General features: G+C 39.2%; 1 protein-coding gene across 1 annotated transcript in view; it reads right to left on the bottom strand.

Annotated features, from left to right (window-relative positions):
- SORCS2 (sortilin related VPS10 domain containing receptor 2) overlaps positions 1 to 18,828 on the bottom strand; it is a 550,592-nt gene that overhangs the window by 57,789 nt on the left and 473,975 nt on the right. The window contains exons 10-12 of the mRNA XM_021395917.1: positions 17,494 to 17,640; positions 16,105 to 16,207; positions 8,736 to 8,812 (exon numbers count right to left, since the gene is read on the bottom strand). Of these exons, the coding sequence (XP_021251592.1) occupies positions 8,736 to 8,812; positions 16,105 to 16,207; positions 17,494 to 17,640 (327 nt within the window). The remainder of the gene's footprint in view (positions 1 to 8,735; positions 8,813 to 16,104; positions 16,208 to 17,493; positions 17,641 to 18,828) is intronic.

The raw sequence follows: 18,828 nt of genomic DNA, 5'->3' as shown, positions 1-18,828 counted from the left end.
GGAGATTTATCAGCAAGACTGAACCAAAGAAGGAAAAAGTCTTTATCATACAGCACATTTACAATTACTTCAGAAATAGCAAGCATTTAATTTGACTTTAGAACTCAGTATTCCTCTCATTTTTTAAGAACATATGTTATGGGATTCCTAGGGTTTCCAGTGTTTGATCAGCTTTTTGGTGTTGTCAGTTTACTGACAAAACCCTGATATGGGACATTTACAGTCCAATCTACTTGTTCCATGCAGCTGCACATTTTAGAAGACAATTCAGTGAAATGCAGACATTCATATTAGATGTACTTCAAAAGGATGAGATCGGTTCAACTCAGATAAGCAAGCAGAGTTTTGATTCTCCTCCAAACTTGGTTTGAACTTTTACTCAAATAAAAATGAAACAGAAATGCCAGAACATGAAGTTTCCAAAAGCTTCACGTTCATACTGAAGATAATGGAAGATTATGTCCACATGACTCATCCAATTTAGGTTTTCTCAGGAAAGCACCATGGCAATTCCTAGTGCACCATTTCAGAACGCCAAGTTTACTCTACTCCCACATAAACTATGGCATGCTAAAAGGCATAGCAAACCCATTACATGTATATAAATGTCATATTTATATCATGCTCTTCTTGCATGCATTTCAAATACTTTATAACTAAATATCCGAATAATTCACCGGAGTGATGACCCTCAAACGGTGGCAGATCCTCTCACCTGCCATAATAAAGCTGAGGGAAACAAATTGGGAGATAAGGAGGAATGGAAACAAGTCCCAGCTTGGCGACGCACGCAACCCCCATCCCAGCCTACCTTGGTTCCCCAGGTGCCTCTGTGTAACAGGTTTGAGGCCCTGGAACCTAAGAGAGAGGTGAGTAAGGATGCAGGAGGAGGTCTGCCTGCAAAGTTGCCTAGAGTGAGATGGTCAACTCCATGCCTCAAGACTGCCTCCGCCAGGAAGGACAGAAGGGTGATCATCGTAGGTGACTCCCTTCTGAGAGGAATGGAGGGCCCTATATGTTGGCCTGACCCTACCCACAGGGAGGTGTGCTGCCTCACTGGGGCCCGGGTTAGGGATATCTCTAGAAAACTCCCCATTCTGATCCGCCCCTCTGATTATTACCCTTTATTAATAGTTCAGGCCGGCAGTGATGAGGTTACTGACAGAAGCCTGAAAATTATCAAAAATGACTTCAGGAGATTGGGGCGGTTAGTTGAGGGAAAAGGAGTATAGGTGGTATTTTCTTCTATCCCTTCAGTGACAGGGAAGGACACTGAGAAGGGCAGGAGAACCCATCTTATAAACACATGGCTGAGAGGCTGGTGCAAACACAAGAATTTTGGGTTCTTTGAATATGGGGCAGTTTACTCGGCACGTGGCCTGAGGTCTGATGATGGGTCTGTCCTGTCTCAAAGGGGGAAACGGATCCTTGCCCAGGAGCTGGCAGGGCTTATAGAGAGGGCTTTAAACTAGAGAGGAAGGGGGAAGGGGATAAAACCAGGCCTGCAAGAGGTGTGCCTAGGGGAGCATTGGGATTAGGGGTGAGGCAAGGGGCTCAGCTGAAGTGCATCTACACCAATGCCCGCAGCATGAGCAACAAACAGGAGGAGCTGGAAGCCATCGTGCGGCAGGCAAACTACGACTTAGTTGTCATTACAGAAACATGGTGAGATCTGTCCCATGACTGGAGTGCTGCGGTGGATGGCTACAAGCTCTTCAGAAAGGAAGAGGCAAGGAAGGAGGGGTGGTGGCATGGCTCTCTATGTTAGAGACTGTTTTGATGTTATTGAACTTGCAGCTGGGGAAGATAATGTTGAATCTCTATGGGTTAGGATCAAAGGAAAGGCTGACAAGGCAGACATCCTAGTGGGGGTCTGTTATAGACCGCCTAACCAGGATGAAGAGACAGATGAGGCGTTCTATGAACAGCTGGCAGAAGTTGCGCGACCACCAGCCCTTGTCCTCATGGGGGACTTCAACTTCTCCGATATATGCTGGGAATACAACACAGTGCAGCAGAAGCAGTCTAGGAAGTTTCCGTTGTGTATGGAAGATAACTTCTTTCTGCAGCTGGTGAGAGAAACTACCAGGGGAGGTGCCCTGCTAGACCTGCTGTTCACAAACACGGAAGGTCTGGTGGGAGATGTGGAAGTTGGGGGCTGCCTTGGACAGAGCGACCATGAAATGGTAGAGTTCTCAATTCTTGGTGGAACCAGGAGAGGGGACAGCAAAACTGCTACCTTGGACTTTCAGAGGGCAGACTTCAAATTGTTCAGGAGACTGGTAGGGAGGGTCCTTTGGGATTCGGTCTTGGAGGGTAACGGGTCCTGGAAGGCTGGTCACTCCTCAAGAAGGAAGTCCTGAAGGCGCAGGAACAGGCCACCCCCCTGAGCCACAAGATGAGCTGGTGGGGAAGGAGACCGGTATGGATGAACAGGGAGCTTTTCCTGAGGCTCCAGGAGAAAAAGAGAATCTACCTCCTGTGGAAGAAGGGAAAGGCAACTCGGGGAGAGTACAAAGAGGTTGCCAGGATGTGCAGGGAGAAAATTAGGAAGGCAAAGGCCCTGCTCAAACTCAACTTGGCTGCTGGGATAAAAGGGAACAAGAAACTCTTTTACAAATATATTAACAGTAAGAGGAGGACCAAGGAGAATCTCCATTCTTTACTGGACGCAACTGGGAATGTGGCCACTGAGGACAACGAAAAGGCTGAGGTTCTCAATGCCTTCTTTATGACTGTCTTTAAAAGCCAGACCAGTTATCCTCAGAGTACTCTACTCTCTGACCTGGAAGTCTCAGATGGGGAGCGGAATAAACCCCCCATGATTCAGGAGGAAATGGTCAGAGACCTACTACTCCACCTGGACTGCCACAAGTCCATGGGGCCGGACGAGATCCACCAGAGAGTACTGAGGGAGCTGGCAGAGGAGATAGCCAAGCTGCTTTCCATCATCTATCAGCGTTCCTGGTCAACTGGAGAAGTCCCAGTGGACTGGAGACTTGCCAGTGAGACTCCCATCTACAAGAAGGGTCATAAGGAGGATCCGGGGAACTACAGGCCTGTCAGCCTGACCTCGGTGCCAGGGAAGGTTATGGAGCAGACTGTCCTGAGGGAGATCATGTGGCATTTGCAGGACAACTGGGGGGAGCAGGCACAGCCAGCATCGGTTTGTGAAGGGCAGGTGCTGCTTGACCAACCTGATCTCTTTCTATGATCAAGAGACCTGGCTGGTGGATGAGGGAAAGGCTGTTGATGTGGTCTACCTAGACTTCAGCAAAGCCTTTGACACTGTCTCCCACAGTATTCTCCTGGAGAAGCTGGCGGCCTGTGGCTTGGACAGGTACACTCTTTGCTGGGTAAGGAGCTGGCTGGAGGGCCGGGCCCAGAGAGTGGTGGTGAATGGAGTTAAATCCAGCTGGCGACCGGTCACGAGTGGTGTTCCCCAGGGGTTGGTGCTGGGGCCTGTCCTCTTCAATATCTTTATTGATGACCTGGATGAGGGCATTGAGAGCACCCTCAGTAAGTTTGCAGACAACACCAAACTGGCAGGAAGTGTCGATCTGCCTGGGGGTAGAGAGGCCCTACAGAGAGATCTGGACAGGCTGGATCTCTGGGCTGAAGCCAATGGGATGAGGTTCAACAAGACCAAGTGCCGGGTCCTGCACTTCGGCCACAACAACCCCAGGCAACACTACAGGCTTGGGGCAGAGTGTCTGTAAGACTGTGTAGAGAAAACGGACCTGGGGGTGTTGGTCGATGCTGGGCTGACCATGAGCCAGCAGTCTGCCTAGGTGGCCAAGAAGGCCAATGGCATCCTGGCTTGTATCAGAAATAGTGTTGCCAGTAGGAGTAGGGAAGTCATTGTCCCTCTGTATTCAGCACTGGTGAGGCCCCACCTTGAGCACTGTGTCCAGTTTTGGGCCCTTCACCGCAAGAAAGACATTGAGGCCTTGGAGCATGGTCAGAGGAGGGCGACGAAGCTGGTGAGGGGTCTGGAGCACAGGCCTTATGAGGAGCGGCTGAGGAAGCTGGGATTGTTCAGTCTGGAGAAGAGGAGAGTCAGGGGAGACCTTATTGCTCTCCATAACTACTTGAAGGGAGGCTGTAGTGAGCTGGGGGTCAGCCTCTTCTGTCTTGTAACTAGTGACAGGACAAGGGGGAATGGCTTCAAGTTGCACCAGGGGAGATTTAGGCTGGACATTAGGAAATACTGCTTTTCTGAAAGAGTGGTCAGGTGCTGGAATGGGCTGCCCAGGGAGGTGGTTGAGTCACCATCCTTGGAGATGTTCAAGAAACATTTAGACATTGTGTTGAGAGACATGGTTTAGTGGGGTTATTGGTAGTAGGTGGATGGTTGGACTGGATGATCTTGTAGGTCTTTTCCAACCTAGCTAATTCTATGATTCTAAGATTCTAAAAGGTATGAATCAATTCTGTCATTTTCAGCATATTGAAAACTATTGGATTCATACCTGTGGAGTTTAGTACAGAAGCAAATATTTATCTCTGCTTTCTAGAAAGAAAACCAAGCCAAACAGTTGGCTAAGGGTTTATGTAAAGGTGGTCCTGGTATCAGAGCTGAAATCAGAACCTGGAAACAACTGATAGGCATGTTCACAGACAGCCTAGAACTCTGACCTGTCTCTCTCCACTAAATGACATCAGGTAATAGATTTATTATGATCCTTACTAGTAGCCAAGCAACACAGAACTAAATTAAAATAACCTGTTTCTAAATCTGTCCTTCTTCTGTAATGTTTTGGATAAATTTATGTGCTTTACAATTGTAAAGTCAACTTCTTTTCTCTCCCCCTCTCTCCATCTTTGTTCCTGTGTCTATTGTAACAACTGCAGCAGCTATTTCAGGCCAGGTTATCTACTGGGAGCAATTAAGAGAGCTCCATGAAATAATTAAACATGTTTAAATGACCCCAGAGAAATTTACTGCACACAGTTTTACTCTGAGATATCTAAATCTTAGAAGTAACCAAAAATACTTAGTCACTTTCATCTCACAGTGACATCCAAATCTGGGATTTTCCTACAGCAGAAGGAGGCAGCTGGACCTTCACAGTGGTGAGAAGCTGGGATTGCATCCCTTACGATTGTGCTTAAAGCTATTACCATCCATCTCTTAAGATGTCTGCAGAAAAATGTAGGCTTGCTTAAACCAAGATATTGCTTATCAATGATTGCTTTGATATGAAAGGATTTGACACAGATAAAGAATATTCCTACAACTGAAGCACTGAACTGGAGCTCCAGAGATCTAGATTCAGTTCCTCCGTGCACTGCGTAACCTTAGAAGGCTAGTAAAATACATTGTGGCTCCACTAGATACTTCCATAGCAGATCAAACATGAAATGTTTTCCTGTTCTTGTCTTTTCTTTTATTTCAGTCATTCTGAAAGCCAGACCTTTCTCTTACTCTGCTCTATTTAAAGCATGATGCGAATGAAGTTGAAATACCAATGGCAACCATAAATGCAAAGAGAAATACCTTGTTTTAAAAGAGTACATCCTTAACATTTAGAAGAGCATCCTAAAATTTTAAAAATCAGGACTGAAAAAAGAGGCTCACAGGGAAAAACCATGTTTAAAATCAGTATGGTCTGAAATTGTGTTCAGGAATAGTCCATTTCTCCCAGGATGCAAGATTTATTTATCTATCTCACTCAGTAACATGTTCATTAACACATTATATCATATTATTTTCCTGGTATAATAGAGAAATCTTCTAATAAGACATACCTGTCTCATGGGTTCACCTTAGGCTATACCTTCATGGTTCACTTAAGATGATCTAATCCCACATAGTTCATGATAATGTCAAGGTTGGGTTCCCTTCTCTTGCATACATTCCAGGTCACTGCCACTGCATGGACATTTAAGCTATTTGTCAATCAGCTCCTAAACCTCTGCTGTTTACACTACCACGCTGCAAATTTCATTCTTCTTTAAAGTGTTATCCAGTAATGTTTTCAAAAAATGCCAACAAGCAAGTCAGGCATCATGCAACAGAAAGGTGGTAGAACAACTGCAACCAGCCCAAATTGCACTGTGGCCACTTAGAATCTTTGCTTTTACTTTTCCATTTATTGAAAGTATTTACTTAATTTTACAGAACTCTTTTGTGGGCATTTTCATTTGTATCTATCAGCACTAGCTGTGTAGTCTGCCATAGTAGATCACCCTAAATTCTCATGTGACTGTACCATGTAAAAGCTATGGAAACATGAGTTCAGTTGAAATCAGTCCAAGTGTATAAAACATGTTCAGAAATTACAGAAGGAAAATGATCAATTGATTTTCTTTAATTTGAGGATGAACTACAAATTTGGGGACTGGTCCCATTTACGAATCACAGACTGAATATGAGTTAACAATGTGATGCTCCAGTACAAAAAGAGAGATCTCCTGAAGTAAGGTGAGAGCCAAGATGTCAAGATATCAAGGGAAATCATTTCATTATGATTAGTAATGATAAAATTTGTAATTTTGCATCCAGTTTTTCCATTCTTCAAGATGCTATGGGTAGACATGATAATTGCCTTTCAACATCTGAAAGGTTATTTAAAGCTGACAGGAAACCTCTGCTCCCCAAAGACAGGAAGAAATCAGCTTACCTTGCAAGATTTGTGAAACTGCAAGAACTATCACAAAAAGCAAGGATATGCAAAGCAGCTTATGTTAAATGTTCAGAAAAATCTAGTTAGTGTGGTAAAACACCATATAGGAGCACTGCAGAATCTCCTGCAGTGAACAGTTAACAAATAGGCCTGGCAAATCTCTGTTAAAGTTGTTCCTGGTACGATTGATGTTGCTTCAGAACAGGTGGTTGGATTACACAATCTTTCGCCTTCCTCCCAGTCCTATACTCCTATGAGTCTCAGTGTCAATATTGCTATTATTTCAGGAATGCTTTTATTTAATTCCTTGAACTGCCTTTTCTCCTGAGTTCTTTATATTTACTTTTCTATGTTACTCTTTTCACTCTACACAAGCAGATAGCTTTCTTCTCATAGTTTGTAGACAGCTTTGCAACCTCATGTATGGCATGTGAGAAAGGTGACAGGGATTCAACAATCACAGCCTCAGAGTTTCCAAGGCAGAGACTCAAACCCACCCAAAGAACTGTAACCAAACATGAGCTTCGCTCTCCTTCTGCCAGCACAGGAAAACTGTAACTTTCTACCTAAATAATTCCTTTATCACCTTGGTGACAAAATTGTCTTTTTTTTTTTCATGACCTCCAACAGAGAAAGGAAACATACTGACTGTATATATAGCAATCTACATTTTTATTCTTATCACAAATATTGAGTAAGCTCTTCCAAGGCTTCATAGCAGCTTTAATTAAAATCAAGTGAGCAACAGTGAGTTTGATTTTGACTGTCACAATAAGGATCAGTTTGTGACCGGTTTTCTAGTTTGAATAGTCATCTTAGGTCGAGTTCCAACACATATCATCTGCCTGAGTGTCTCAAAAATAAAAGCAGCAAAATATGACTTTGATCTCCATCACTTCTTCCTTCTTATTTCTCACCCTATCAAAATTATGAAACTCTGGAAAATGGTGACAATAAAACACGAGAGGCCTCTGTTAAGTATTAGATAGCACAGTCCAGGCTGTAAATTCTGGAAGGCTTTTGCATTTAAACACCTATTTATCATCTGCTGGAATTCAAGAAAGAATTTGGCATAAAATCTTATCTTTTAAAACTTAAAGAACATTACCATGATAAAAATAATATATTCCTTTTAAAATATTCTTCTGTGGAGTATTAATGGCAGTCTGTAATTGTGATATAAGAAAATGTCTGTATTTACTCTTAACTCAAAGGTGCTGAACTTAATAACACTCGTGAGTGCATTTTCACACTTACTTATTTTCAGATAAGAACTCAGCTGGATTTTATTTCAGTAGAACACTAAAGCAATATTTTAATTGAAATCAATTACTTTTTGATACAGTTTGGTACTTTGAGGGCTGTTTTTTCTTTTTTTCTGGATATACGTTAAAAGTAGATTACAGTTATGGATATTTGTAAGAGATATGAAGAAAATATTATCAAGACAGAGCAGTTTAAAATAAAGTGTATTATAAAGGTGTAATGCTTAAATCAACACCATGCATTGGAAACATAAGACATCCAAAAATCAAATGGCATTTCAAATACTACAAGACTGGCAATTTTTTAAAATACTTCACTGTTTTTTGTCCTATAATTGATTACATCATACTAAAAGACATTCACAGATTTACTGTCATTGTTTTCAATCTCTTTTTGTGTTCTCATTTCCAATGGAGAACAAACTTTAAGCTTTAATAGCAGTTTTTAACTACAAAGCAGAACAATTTCTCCTTTCCTATGTAAATCCTATCTTTCAGCTTCGAATAATCGTACTGCAAGATTCAGCCCAACTCCACTTCTTCGTTAGCATAGGAAGATTACTGAAATTACAAAAAAACCTAAATGGACTGCATGCTCCTTATGCAAGATGCTTAGAAGATCTGTAAAGAGACCAAAATATTTGAGTTTCAGGAGAATCTGACAGCCCAGCCAATTTGGATCTTTGCACATCATCTCCTTAATCTCTCAGTTTGCAAGTGAAATGTGGGTAATAATGGTCACCTGCCTCAAAAGAGTAGGTATATAAAGATAAGTTATACATAACAAAATTCAACGTATTGTGTAAATTAAAAATTGCCTTTAATTATTTCAGTTTCCTACCTGGCGCCATGTCTTCCCACAGTCAGATGTGATGTACATTTCTTCTTTATACTCAACCAGCTGGGACCCCAGGTTACCTGTCACGAAAGACAAGGAAAGAAGGGGGCACTCAGTTAACAAGAGAGATTAGAAATAGTCCTGACACCAGTCACTGAGAACAAAAATCAAATGATCAGTAGGTTTATTCTACTATCAACAGATACAGCCTCTTTAAAAAAAAAAAGTATATATGCATTGTATTTATCTATTTATTTAAACATTCCTAGCTGTCTGTAGGCAAGAGCAATGAGCCATAATTCTAACATTAAAAAATGTATTTAAGATGTAAGTCTGAAATGTACATGAACACAGAAGCCATACCTTAATCACATTATGTAAAATTATTCATTTTGAACTTGAATTGTTAAAAAAAAAAAAAAAGTTTTAACTGTAAGACTTTATGGAATGGTAGAAAAATCCAGGATCTAGAAAAATATGTTAAACTAATAAGAGGGGTTATGGTCTGAAAAGTTCTGTAAATGCGAAAGCTTAAAGCAGAATTAGGCGATTTACTTCAGTATTCATCAGGAAGCCATGGAATACTTTGACAAATTACACTGAAGAGTACAGCTAGCATTCAGATTACTGTGAAGCATACAGAAGTCCTGAAACAAACTTGTAAAACAAGATCGTAGGGGATGTAACCCCAAAAAGCAAGACCTCTGTCTTTTAACTTGTGGCGTTTTAAACAGCAAACCATTAAATCACCAGTTTACAGTGTTATAGTGGAGAACCAATCATAGCTCCATATCCTTTCTAAATGATGTCCTTCCATGGATTTTGATTTAAATATATGGGTTGCATGCTTTTGCAGTAAAAAGAAAGACAAAAGTCATCAGATACTCTTAAACAGAAGAGATGATGAAAGAAAACATATGAGATTAGAATAGCAGTATGTAATTCCTCTTGTGTGTTATACAAATAGCTGTTTTTACCAACAAAACATGTCTGTTTATGGACTGTGGTCATTAGTGCTGAAAGGTTCTGGAGAAGAATTACTGCATGCACCGCTCAAAATACACGCTCTATTTGGACCATCAAGACTGCAAGTGCTACGTCATTTAATGGTTTACCTATGTTATATAAACCTGAATAAAGCCTAGATGAGATGATGTTAAACTTCATGTAGAATCAGAGAATTTATAGGAGGGAGTTCATTTCTTTTAACTGCTCCTTCTTGGTTTTTCCTCTTTCCAGCCAACTCCATGTTCTCATTTATCAAGTAGTTCATCACAGATATAGTTGGCTGTGTCATTTTGAAAATAAGACTCCGCTCTTGTAGGCCATTAGGCTCCTGGATAAATGCCAATTATTGTCTCTCTTACCTTCTACAGAACTCTATTTACATGAGTAGATCTTTATTTTGAGAAGTGCTATGGAGCTGCACTTCAAAAAGTGCAGTGGTAAATTGCCTTAGCTAATGGAGAATTAGTCTGTAAACTAACATCATTAACCTCTGCTTCATTAGAAAAACTTTTACATCCAGCTGATACATTAATAACAAAGGTACCAGCAAGTGCTTTGTAACTGCAGCTTTGTCAGGACAACCACGACTTCTCCTAGCTTTGGTTTTACCTTTATTTTCTCTTCTTGGTAAATGAACAAAAGGAGATGGACTCAGTTATAGTTGCAGAGAAATACTATTCTGTCAAAAACACAACTGATAACAAACTTGGCATGGAGGTGCATTGCTTTGGGAAAAATAACTGCTCCTTGACCTTTGAAAGCAGTCCACCTTCTGGTCTAGGGTAAAAAAAAAAATACAGAGGTGGTGCATGCAGGGACTTCTGACTGCTGATGTAATGCTCTGGGCATTAATGAAGGCTGAAATGTCCACTGCCTCCAGATTTTTCTAGGCAAAACATATCTACTTCATTTTGGAAACTTTATAAACTGAAGTCTACAAATTATGTCTCCAAACCTTTCTATTTAATCTATGTCACAAAAGAGTTGTAAGTTTTCCCTTTTTAAAGAGTTACATTATTTTAACTTTTATATCCTAGTAAAATGCAACTTCAAAGACACTGTTATATTTGAGTAAAAAGTTTTGCTTCAAGACTCTATCTCAAACTGTGTCACGTTACCAAATTAAGCCAGATAACAAGCATATGTAACAGCATCCCATAAACTCATTTCCAGCAGCTCCAATTCACTTCAAATGAAATGCAAAAAAAAATCCTGACATTAATAACATTATAAACAAATAACAGCAAAGTCACACAAGCACTCAGAAAATAGAGCTGAAACATCCTAAAAGTTTCTTTTCTGTATCTGAGTGCAATTATGAACTATATTTGTGGTAAGCGTGGCCAATAAAGCATAACAAAACTGACATCACAATGAAGGATATAGAAGGTAAGAAATAGCCAAATTACGTTCAATTCTAAAACTGAGAGCCAACACTTCAGTGAAAGACATCGAATGTCTTATCCAAAAAAAGAACAGTTTTTAAACGCCATCCTGCTACCCACAGCATCCTGACATGTTCTAACTGTAACACAACCCACAGATATAACAGTAAGCTGGTTGTCTGGAGAATCGTGCTAAATTTTATGCTCTTTATTATAGCCGTAAAAGTCTGAAGTAACTCCTCAGATGTGCCAATACAATATGGAATCCTTTCATCATTTTATTGGGTCTGTATTACATCTCAAAATCCTTCTGTGGTAACAAGTAAAGGTAATATAATACACTGAGCACAATTCAAGTTCATACTGAAAAAGTTACTGCATCTGGAATAGGTGAGGTAACTGTAAAACACATGTTCCATCTCTACAGGAGTGGCAAGGCTGAAAGCAAGAGAACAGGGGCACTGACTACTGTTCCATGTATTTCTCCAAGCTATTCCTAACTTTGCACGTGCCAAACTAACAGTCGATAGCACAGTGATCTGATTTCTGAAAGAAAACAATGCATTTTAATGATGATGATTGAACAGCCAAGCTCTCTTGAAATGTGGTATCGTTGTAAGAACACATACAGACCTCAAGAGAGTAAGCTAATTTAAAGTTCTGCACAGCTCAGGCATTTTTGCAGTTTTCTACAGGGTCATGCAAAAATGGGAGTTTAATTTCACTTACAATTTATTACTAATTTACATGTTTTAAGCACTGCTTATCGTATTTACTCATATTTTTAATGTGATTTTAGACATGCTTACCGTGAGAGGAAATAATCCCCATATCCAACACTTTAATAATCCCTCAAATATGGAAAATCCTTTTCAGCCACTGAAATTTAGCATACAGGCAGGTACCTACTCCAGAAAGGTAAATGCCCTGGGCCTACATTGCCTGTTAATGAATACAGCTATGACAGTCAATGAACAAGCTAAAATGTCACGGTTTGTAAACTACTAGCCTGTACCGAAGAAGCATGAGGCCAATCTGTGTTCCAGGACCCAGACAGACTGTTTTTGCTTGGCAAACTGAAGAAGTGTTTAGCTGAGGGAGTGATTCACACAGTGAGAGTCAGGGAACACGTTGACATGAGAGAAGTCTTTGGGAATTGCGGGATTTTCACTCTGGAGTGCACTAGGAAATGCTCTGTCATCTCACTGTTCTCTCATTCTTTTTGTAGTGGCAGCTCGGTATGCTATTTTGTGAAAAATGGTATAAATTTATCACAATGTATGCAATGTATTTGGGCCAGATGTGACAAAAAGTAAACTGAACTTTCCAGCACTTCCTCAATGTGCAAAATTTACTGCTTGCTTGACTTGCCATCTGGATTGGAAACTAAGCAGAGAATTACAGTAAACCAGCACCTGAAAAGTCTACACTTCTCTAAACATTCTTCAGAAAAAAGTCCTTCGCGAGTTTATAGTAAAAATTTACACATCAATTGACACACATTTCATAGCTGATGGTATGAAAAAAGAAGCCGCTGCCAAGATTAAAATGCACAAAAATCAAATGGAAATGCAAAATCTCATTACATTTCTTAAAGGGAGCAAACCAGTCATTTGAACGAACACTTTAATATGCAGTTATAAAACTTAATATTCTGTCTGCAAAATTTATATATAAGCTACAAGTATATTTTCCTTAAAACTATTTATGTAACTTTAATAGAGTTCAATTTTTACTTGTAAATGTGATGTATAAAAGATGCAATTTTAACATCATATTATTACATTTTCCCCAAAGGTTCTAGGCATTAGTGTTTTTTTTCTGTTTAAAATTCTTTTAAATATAAACAATATTCGGATGCCTCTGTGGTCTATTTTTCAAGCTGATTATCAAAACAATCCTTAAGTCACAGGTTATGTTTTCAATTGTCACAAGCAACTGTGTTATATAACCTTTCTATTATGTAGCCAGTCTCCACATTGAAGTGATTTTGTTGCTGTTGTTTGGCCTTTTGATAAATAACCACAATGCTCTCATTGATAGGAGCAGTTTCATTGTTCTTATGGTTACAAAGTATTCTCTGATTTCCAGTTCTTACTCAGTTGTTTATCCCATACATTCACTGAACATCTCTTTACTCCCATTTGTTTTTATCCCATGATCACACTTTCAGGAATAAATCATGTTCTTTATTGGCCTTTATTTTTCTCAGCTAATGAGATTCTCCATGTAAACAGAATCTCTATTTCCATCAACTGCCAAGTAGTCCTTCTTAGCATCTGCTCGCTGGTCCTGAAAATTGATTATCAGAATTGTAGACACTGTTATTAGTACTGTATTTTGCCAGATAATTAATATTTCCCTCTCCCTGCTGGCTATTACTTACCTACTTCACCCTCAGAATACATTTCCCTTTTCCACAGTACAATGCACTGATGGTTCATAGCCACACAGTGATCAGCTGACATTCCTGGATCTATATCATCATCTGCCATTTGCAGATGATGTGCTCTCACTAAACCTAACAGCAAAATTCCAATAGAGTGTAATGTGGTCTAGATAATCTGATTTCTGTATGTGCAAAGAAACCAGTACTTCTGTCAATTTGCATCTGATTATCAGTGTTGGGAATCAGGACAGAAAAAAATGCAAGCTTGTTGTATGTAAATTATTTATGATAAGAAGGGTAAGTTTACAAGGATATTGGGTTTGCCAGATAAGATTGATGACATGCACTGAATCTACATGACCTGAGCATTCAAATCATACAAATGCAAGTCAAAATCAGAGCTGAGTCGGGTCATCTGTTTGCAAGCATGCAGTTGCTCTTTAAGACTCTCAAAGTCCTCCTGCTCTGTCTGCAACTACATGACATTAATCCAGAAAAAGGATGTACTGCACTATTCCTGGAAAATTTTTTCTTACTTTCACACCCTCCTTCCCAGCTGCTTAGCTAGTGGCTATGAGAGATGGTGTATCTACCATTTTAATTCCATTACCAGTTGCTCAACAATCAAGTCAGATTTAACACCGCAGACTGTTTCTTAATGATATCTGGATGTAATTAAAAAGGCTTCCTCCATGTTCATGTTAAAGAAAGCTGTTGATAAACTTACTTACCAGGCATGGTAAGACATCAAAGTGATAAAATAGTGTAGAATAATTTAGGTTTGAAAAGACCCTTAAGATCAAGTCCAATCATTACCTCACACTACTAAGCCCACCACTAAATGATGTTCCTAAGTGCCACAACCACACGGCTCTTAAATACCTCTAGGACAGTGACTCCACCATCTCCCTGGGCAGCGTGTTCCAATGCCTAACCATCCCTCACATGAAGAAATTCCTTCTGACATTCAATCTAAACCTCCCCTGGTGTGACATGAGGCTGTTTCCTCATGTCCTATGTCACTTGTCATCTGAGAAAAGAGAACCACATCCATCTTGTTACAACCTCCTTTCAGGTAGCTGCAGAGAGCAATGAGGTCTCCCCTCAGCCTCCAGACTAAACAATGCCAGTTCATTCAGCCATTCCTCATTGGTCTTGTTTTCTAGGAAGGAATTAAGGGCAAAGTACTCTTCTCCAACCTGCCATCCATGTTATCATCTCAGAGCTGTGCACTTAAAAAATATCCACAAAACCCAACCAAATGAAAATAAACCCAAATCTCCCAAAGTATCAATTCATTGCGTTAGATTATAATGCAAGGACAGAGAAAAAATGAAATGCAAGCATCAGATTCATTTATAAAACCACATTGCTTAATTTGTTTCAAAAAGGCAAACTGAGGCTAAAAGTAAGAACCTACATTAGAATAGGAGTACCTTTATGTAAAAAGAAGATCCTTGAGATGGATATTATTTTTTGAAACACTGAAATGTATTAAATGTAAATTAAACACCTACTTAGATACTCCCAAGAAATGTATTCACAAAGGCATTGTATACATTCTTAGTCTCATTTTCACCAATAAAAACATAGCAGCATTTCTCATTTAGGTCTGCCTCCAGTAAAATATCTTAAACTCCACTTACTGTAAGGGAATCTAGTTATATTGAAGTAATAGCAGCTGTCATTATCTTTCAACACCAAATATGTTTGCCTTGAAATTCTCAGGAAATTTTCAATTTAGTAATGCTTTTATAAGACATTAGCAGAAATCATTATTGATTAAAAACAGATACATTTTTATGAAAAGAGAAGTAATACATGCGTGTATTTCATCTAAACATAATTCAGAACATTGGAATAAAATAATGATACTTATATAAAGCTCATATAACTGTTAACATCTCAAGATTTTAAAGCAAAGGAAAAGAAAATCAAATGAAATGAACAGATGAATCACAAGGGTATGAAGTAAAACAGACTTCCGTGAATGTTTTTAGTGATGAGCAGTCAATACTCAGAGGGAATTTCTATTATTAAATTCCACTTCACAGTAACATGGTCCCAAATGTATGTTATAATGGAACAGCTGCAACCAGCATTGCTCTCAGCACTATGACACTCTTGCCTCTTTCACTTCATCCCCCTTTAGGTGGAAAGAAATTAGCAAATATTTCAAAACAAATCATCTGTATGAAGAACAAAGACTCAGCCACTGTTTAGATTTATTGGATTTACTGGGCTGTTCATGATGCTGGAGGAGATGGTAAGGATCTTCACTTCCAGAGAAAATGACAAGTCCTTCAGCCATCACCATGGCTTCATACTTCACTAATGGGGAAAGAGATAGTAAACAGCACAGAGAAACATAATGCAACTGTTACAGATCTGCCCTAGAAGACAGAGCTCTGGGGGATTCAATTAATTTTTATTACATTTTTTGATCCAGAGATCATGTAAAAGAACATTCTTCAGTGAGAACCTTATTTTGGTAATGTTTGTAGAATGGTAAATGTTATAATCCAAAATACTAGATCAAATACAATTCCTATTACATTTCAGGTCTTGCAAAATAATGCCATGTTTTTACCTGCCCCCATGATGAGTCCTGGTGCAGTATCCTTCGTATGGACTGTTCCTGACACATACGGATTGTCTGCCCAGCGCAGATGGAGGTGAAGGTAGCAATCAGGCTTGTGGGGGAAAAAGAAGAGAGGTTTAAAAAACAAAAAACGCTCGTAACAATTATGCTTGTATGATAATGAAAGCCCACTCAGAGAGCAGCTGCAGTGATGTATCCCTATAGAGATAGAAAATGGCTGTTTCCCATGGAGTCCAGACCAAAACGTGAAGCTAAACTATGTAACAAGAGTCTGTGATGCTGTCTCCATAGTCTGACACTGACTCAGCAAAAAAGAAATTGGCATGAAACTATTGTATAAAAAATCCATTTGACAGAACTGCTTAAAGTCTCTAGCTAGCAGCAACAGCAACAATTAGAATGTTTGCTGGTTTTGAGTAATTATGTAAAATGATAATAAAAAATTACTAAAATTTCTTTTTTAGAAAAAAAATCAAATGAAAAATAGTTTAATGACTTTAGGATGATCACCGTCTCTCTTAGCTAAGCAACTTAATGCTTCTTGCATTTTCTACAGAGACACTTGGAGGTCATTACTGCTGCCTGCCAGTGGTGCTCAAGAGCTGCTTCTTCTGCCATCCTTCCACTGATATGAGAGCTCAGATTCAGGCCCCACAGGCTTAAGACATGCAGCACAGTCCTGAAATCTTCAAACGGGAGCCAACATCTCCAGCCCTCCCCTTTCTATATGGAGAAGAATTAAATCTCTGCCAGAGCAGGACTGAAACCATTTATTTTACCGAGAAATGCAGAGCTTGGAGTCCCCATGAGTAGAGGGTCAGTGACAGAATATGAAGTTTTTCACTACAGCATAACAAACAACAAGATATTATGGGTAGCAAGGACTATCATAACATCATCTTCAAAAAAAAAGGACTTTTTGATGCAATTAAATGTGATGTTGATTTCCAAGCAACTGTCAAGAGTTCCTTTAACAGGGTTATCTTGCTTTAAGATGAAATAAAAGTATGAAAGATGGAAACAAAAAAGGTATTGGTAAGATGCATCTGATGTGCCACTTAATCCTGAAACAACTTACTGTACTGTTTTGATTGTTCTGAATTGGGTTGTGTGGTTGGCACACAAAAAAAGATGTCCTCTTTGCATCAAATTAAGCTCTAAAATAAGAAATGCAGAGCTACAGACAGAGTCATGACTCACTGTACAAGATGGCTGGACTAACAGCTTGCAAAATCACTGCTCATGTCATGCAAGTAGATTTGTCTATTAATTTAGCTGGTAAACTCAACACAAAGCTCTTGAGTTGCCTGCACTGCTACACATACTGACCATACAAATAATTCTTGAGCACATCAGACAGAAGATAGGACCACTTACAGGTTTGCAGTTGGTAGGTTTTCCATTCATATCAATGTCTGGAGGGTTTAGAAAATCCCAGTCACGGCCTTTGTTGTAGGTTATTAGAGTTGTAACTTTCCCATCAATCTTCTGGTTGGCCAGAAAGACTCCTTTTACACCTCTGACCTGAAGCACAGATGAGAAAAAGTTAATAACCAGCACATACACATTTTTTTTGCAAGGATCATTGCTGATCAGCTGCTCTTTTGTGGCTCTGAACTGCACGCATCTGGTAGTTTCTCCATTAGGGAAATGAATGATACCTTAAAAGAGAAAAAAATAAAAATAAAGAAAAGGATTAAGAGGAAAAAGAGAAATAGGTAAGATCTCACATCAAATTAGAAGGTTTCATTAAGAGTGCCCCTGTTTACCTTGTGATTACTTATGAAGCTTTTTGAATTATTGAAAAACTATTGGAAATGTCTATCTACTCATGCATCATTTCCAGCATAGTATTGCTGCTCAGTTGTGCAGGTCTGAGCATGAACAGGAATATTTGCCTCTCACTGTTTACTTTTTATCAGAAATAGTTTCTTTTTTTTTTTTTTCCTCTTCTCTCCCACAAATACTAACTTCCTTTGATATGCATTTTAGAAAAGGTCTGTAGTTAGGTTGAAGAGAAGGCATCCATAGCAGCAGGCTACAGATTTGATCTCTACCATTCATAAATATATTTCTTTTTCGAAGGAACTGACTAAAATCTACAGAGATTATGTTCTGCTTGTTACAGTAATAGCCTAGAACTTGGAAATTAATTTAAGGCCAGAGAATCAAATTTTCCATAGCTGTTTTGTTACCTAAATTTCTCATGAGCTCCTTCCTCCTTAAACCCCAGGTGCACGTGGTTAGTTTACTCATCCACGATTCTGGATGCTCAGCATTGACTCCAAGTCAAATGTAACAATAAATTGCATGGTAGTGCAGGCAATAAAAGAAGGAGTGGAAAAAATAAGGAACCTGCATTCTTAACTTTCAAAGCTATTTCAACTTGCTGGGAATTTATTATGTATTCCATCTTCCAAAGAGAGTACGGACATGAATATGACTGAAATGCCGAGCAGTTCAAACATGTTCTGAGGAAGGTAGACTTGCATTTCCATTTCTGTGAATGTATTTTTTGCAGTGAACACTATTAAATATTTAAGCAGTAATTAGATCAAGGACTGAAAGGGAGGAACCCCTCTTCATTTGTGGATGGCAAAAACAGTGATGCATCATGAATATTTTTTTCTTCTCTCATTTTAGTTTGATAAATATTCAATCACTCCATATAATCATTCAGTGAGTCAGACTGAAAATGTTCTCCATTCCCAT

The sequence above is a fragment of the Numida meleagris genome, chromosome 4 (genome assembly GCF_002078875.1).
Source record: "Numida meleagris isolate 19003 breed g44 Domestic line chromosome 4, NumMel1.0, whole genome shotgun sequence".
NCBI lineage: Eukaryota > Metazoa > Chordata > Aves > Galliformes > Numididae > Numida > Numida meleagris.
The sequence above is the reverse complement of the archived record's forward strand: the minus strand, read 5'-3'. Positions and strand labels throughout refer to the sequence as shown.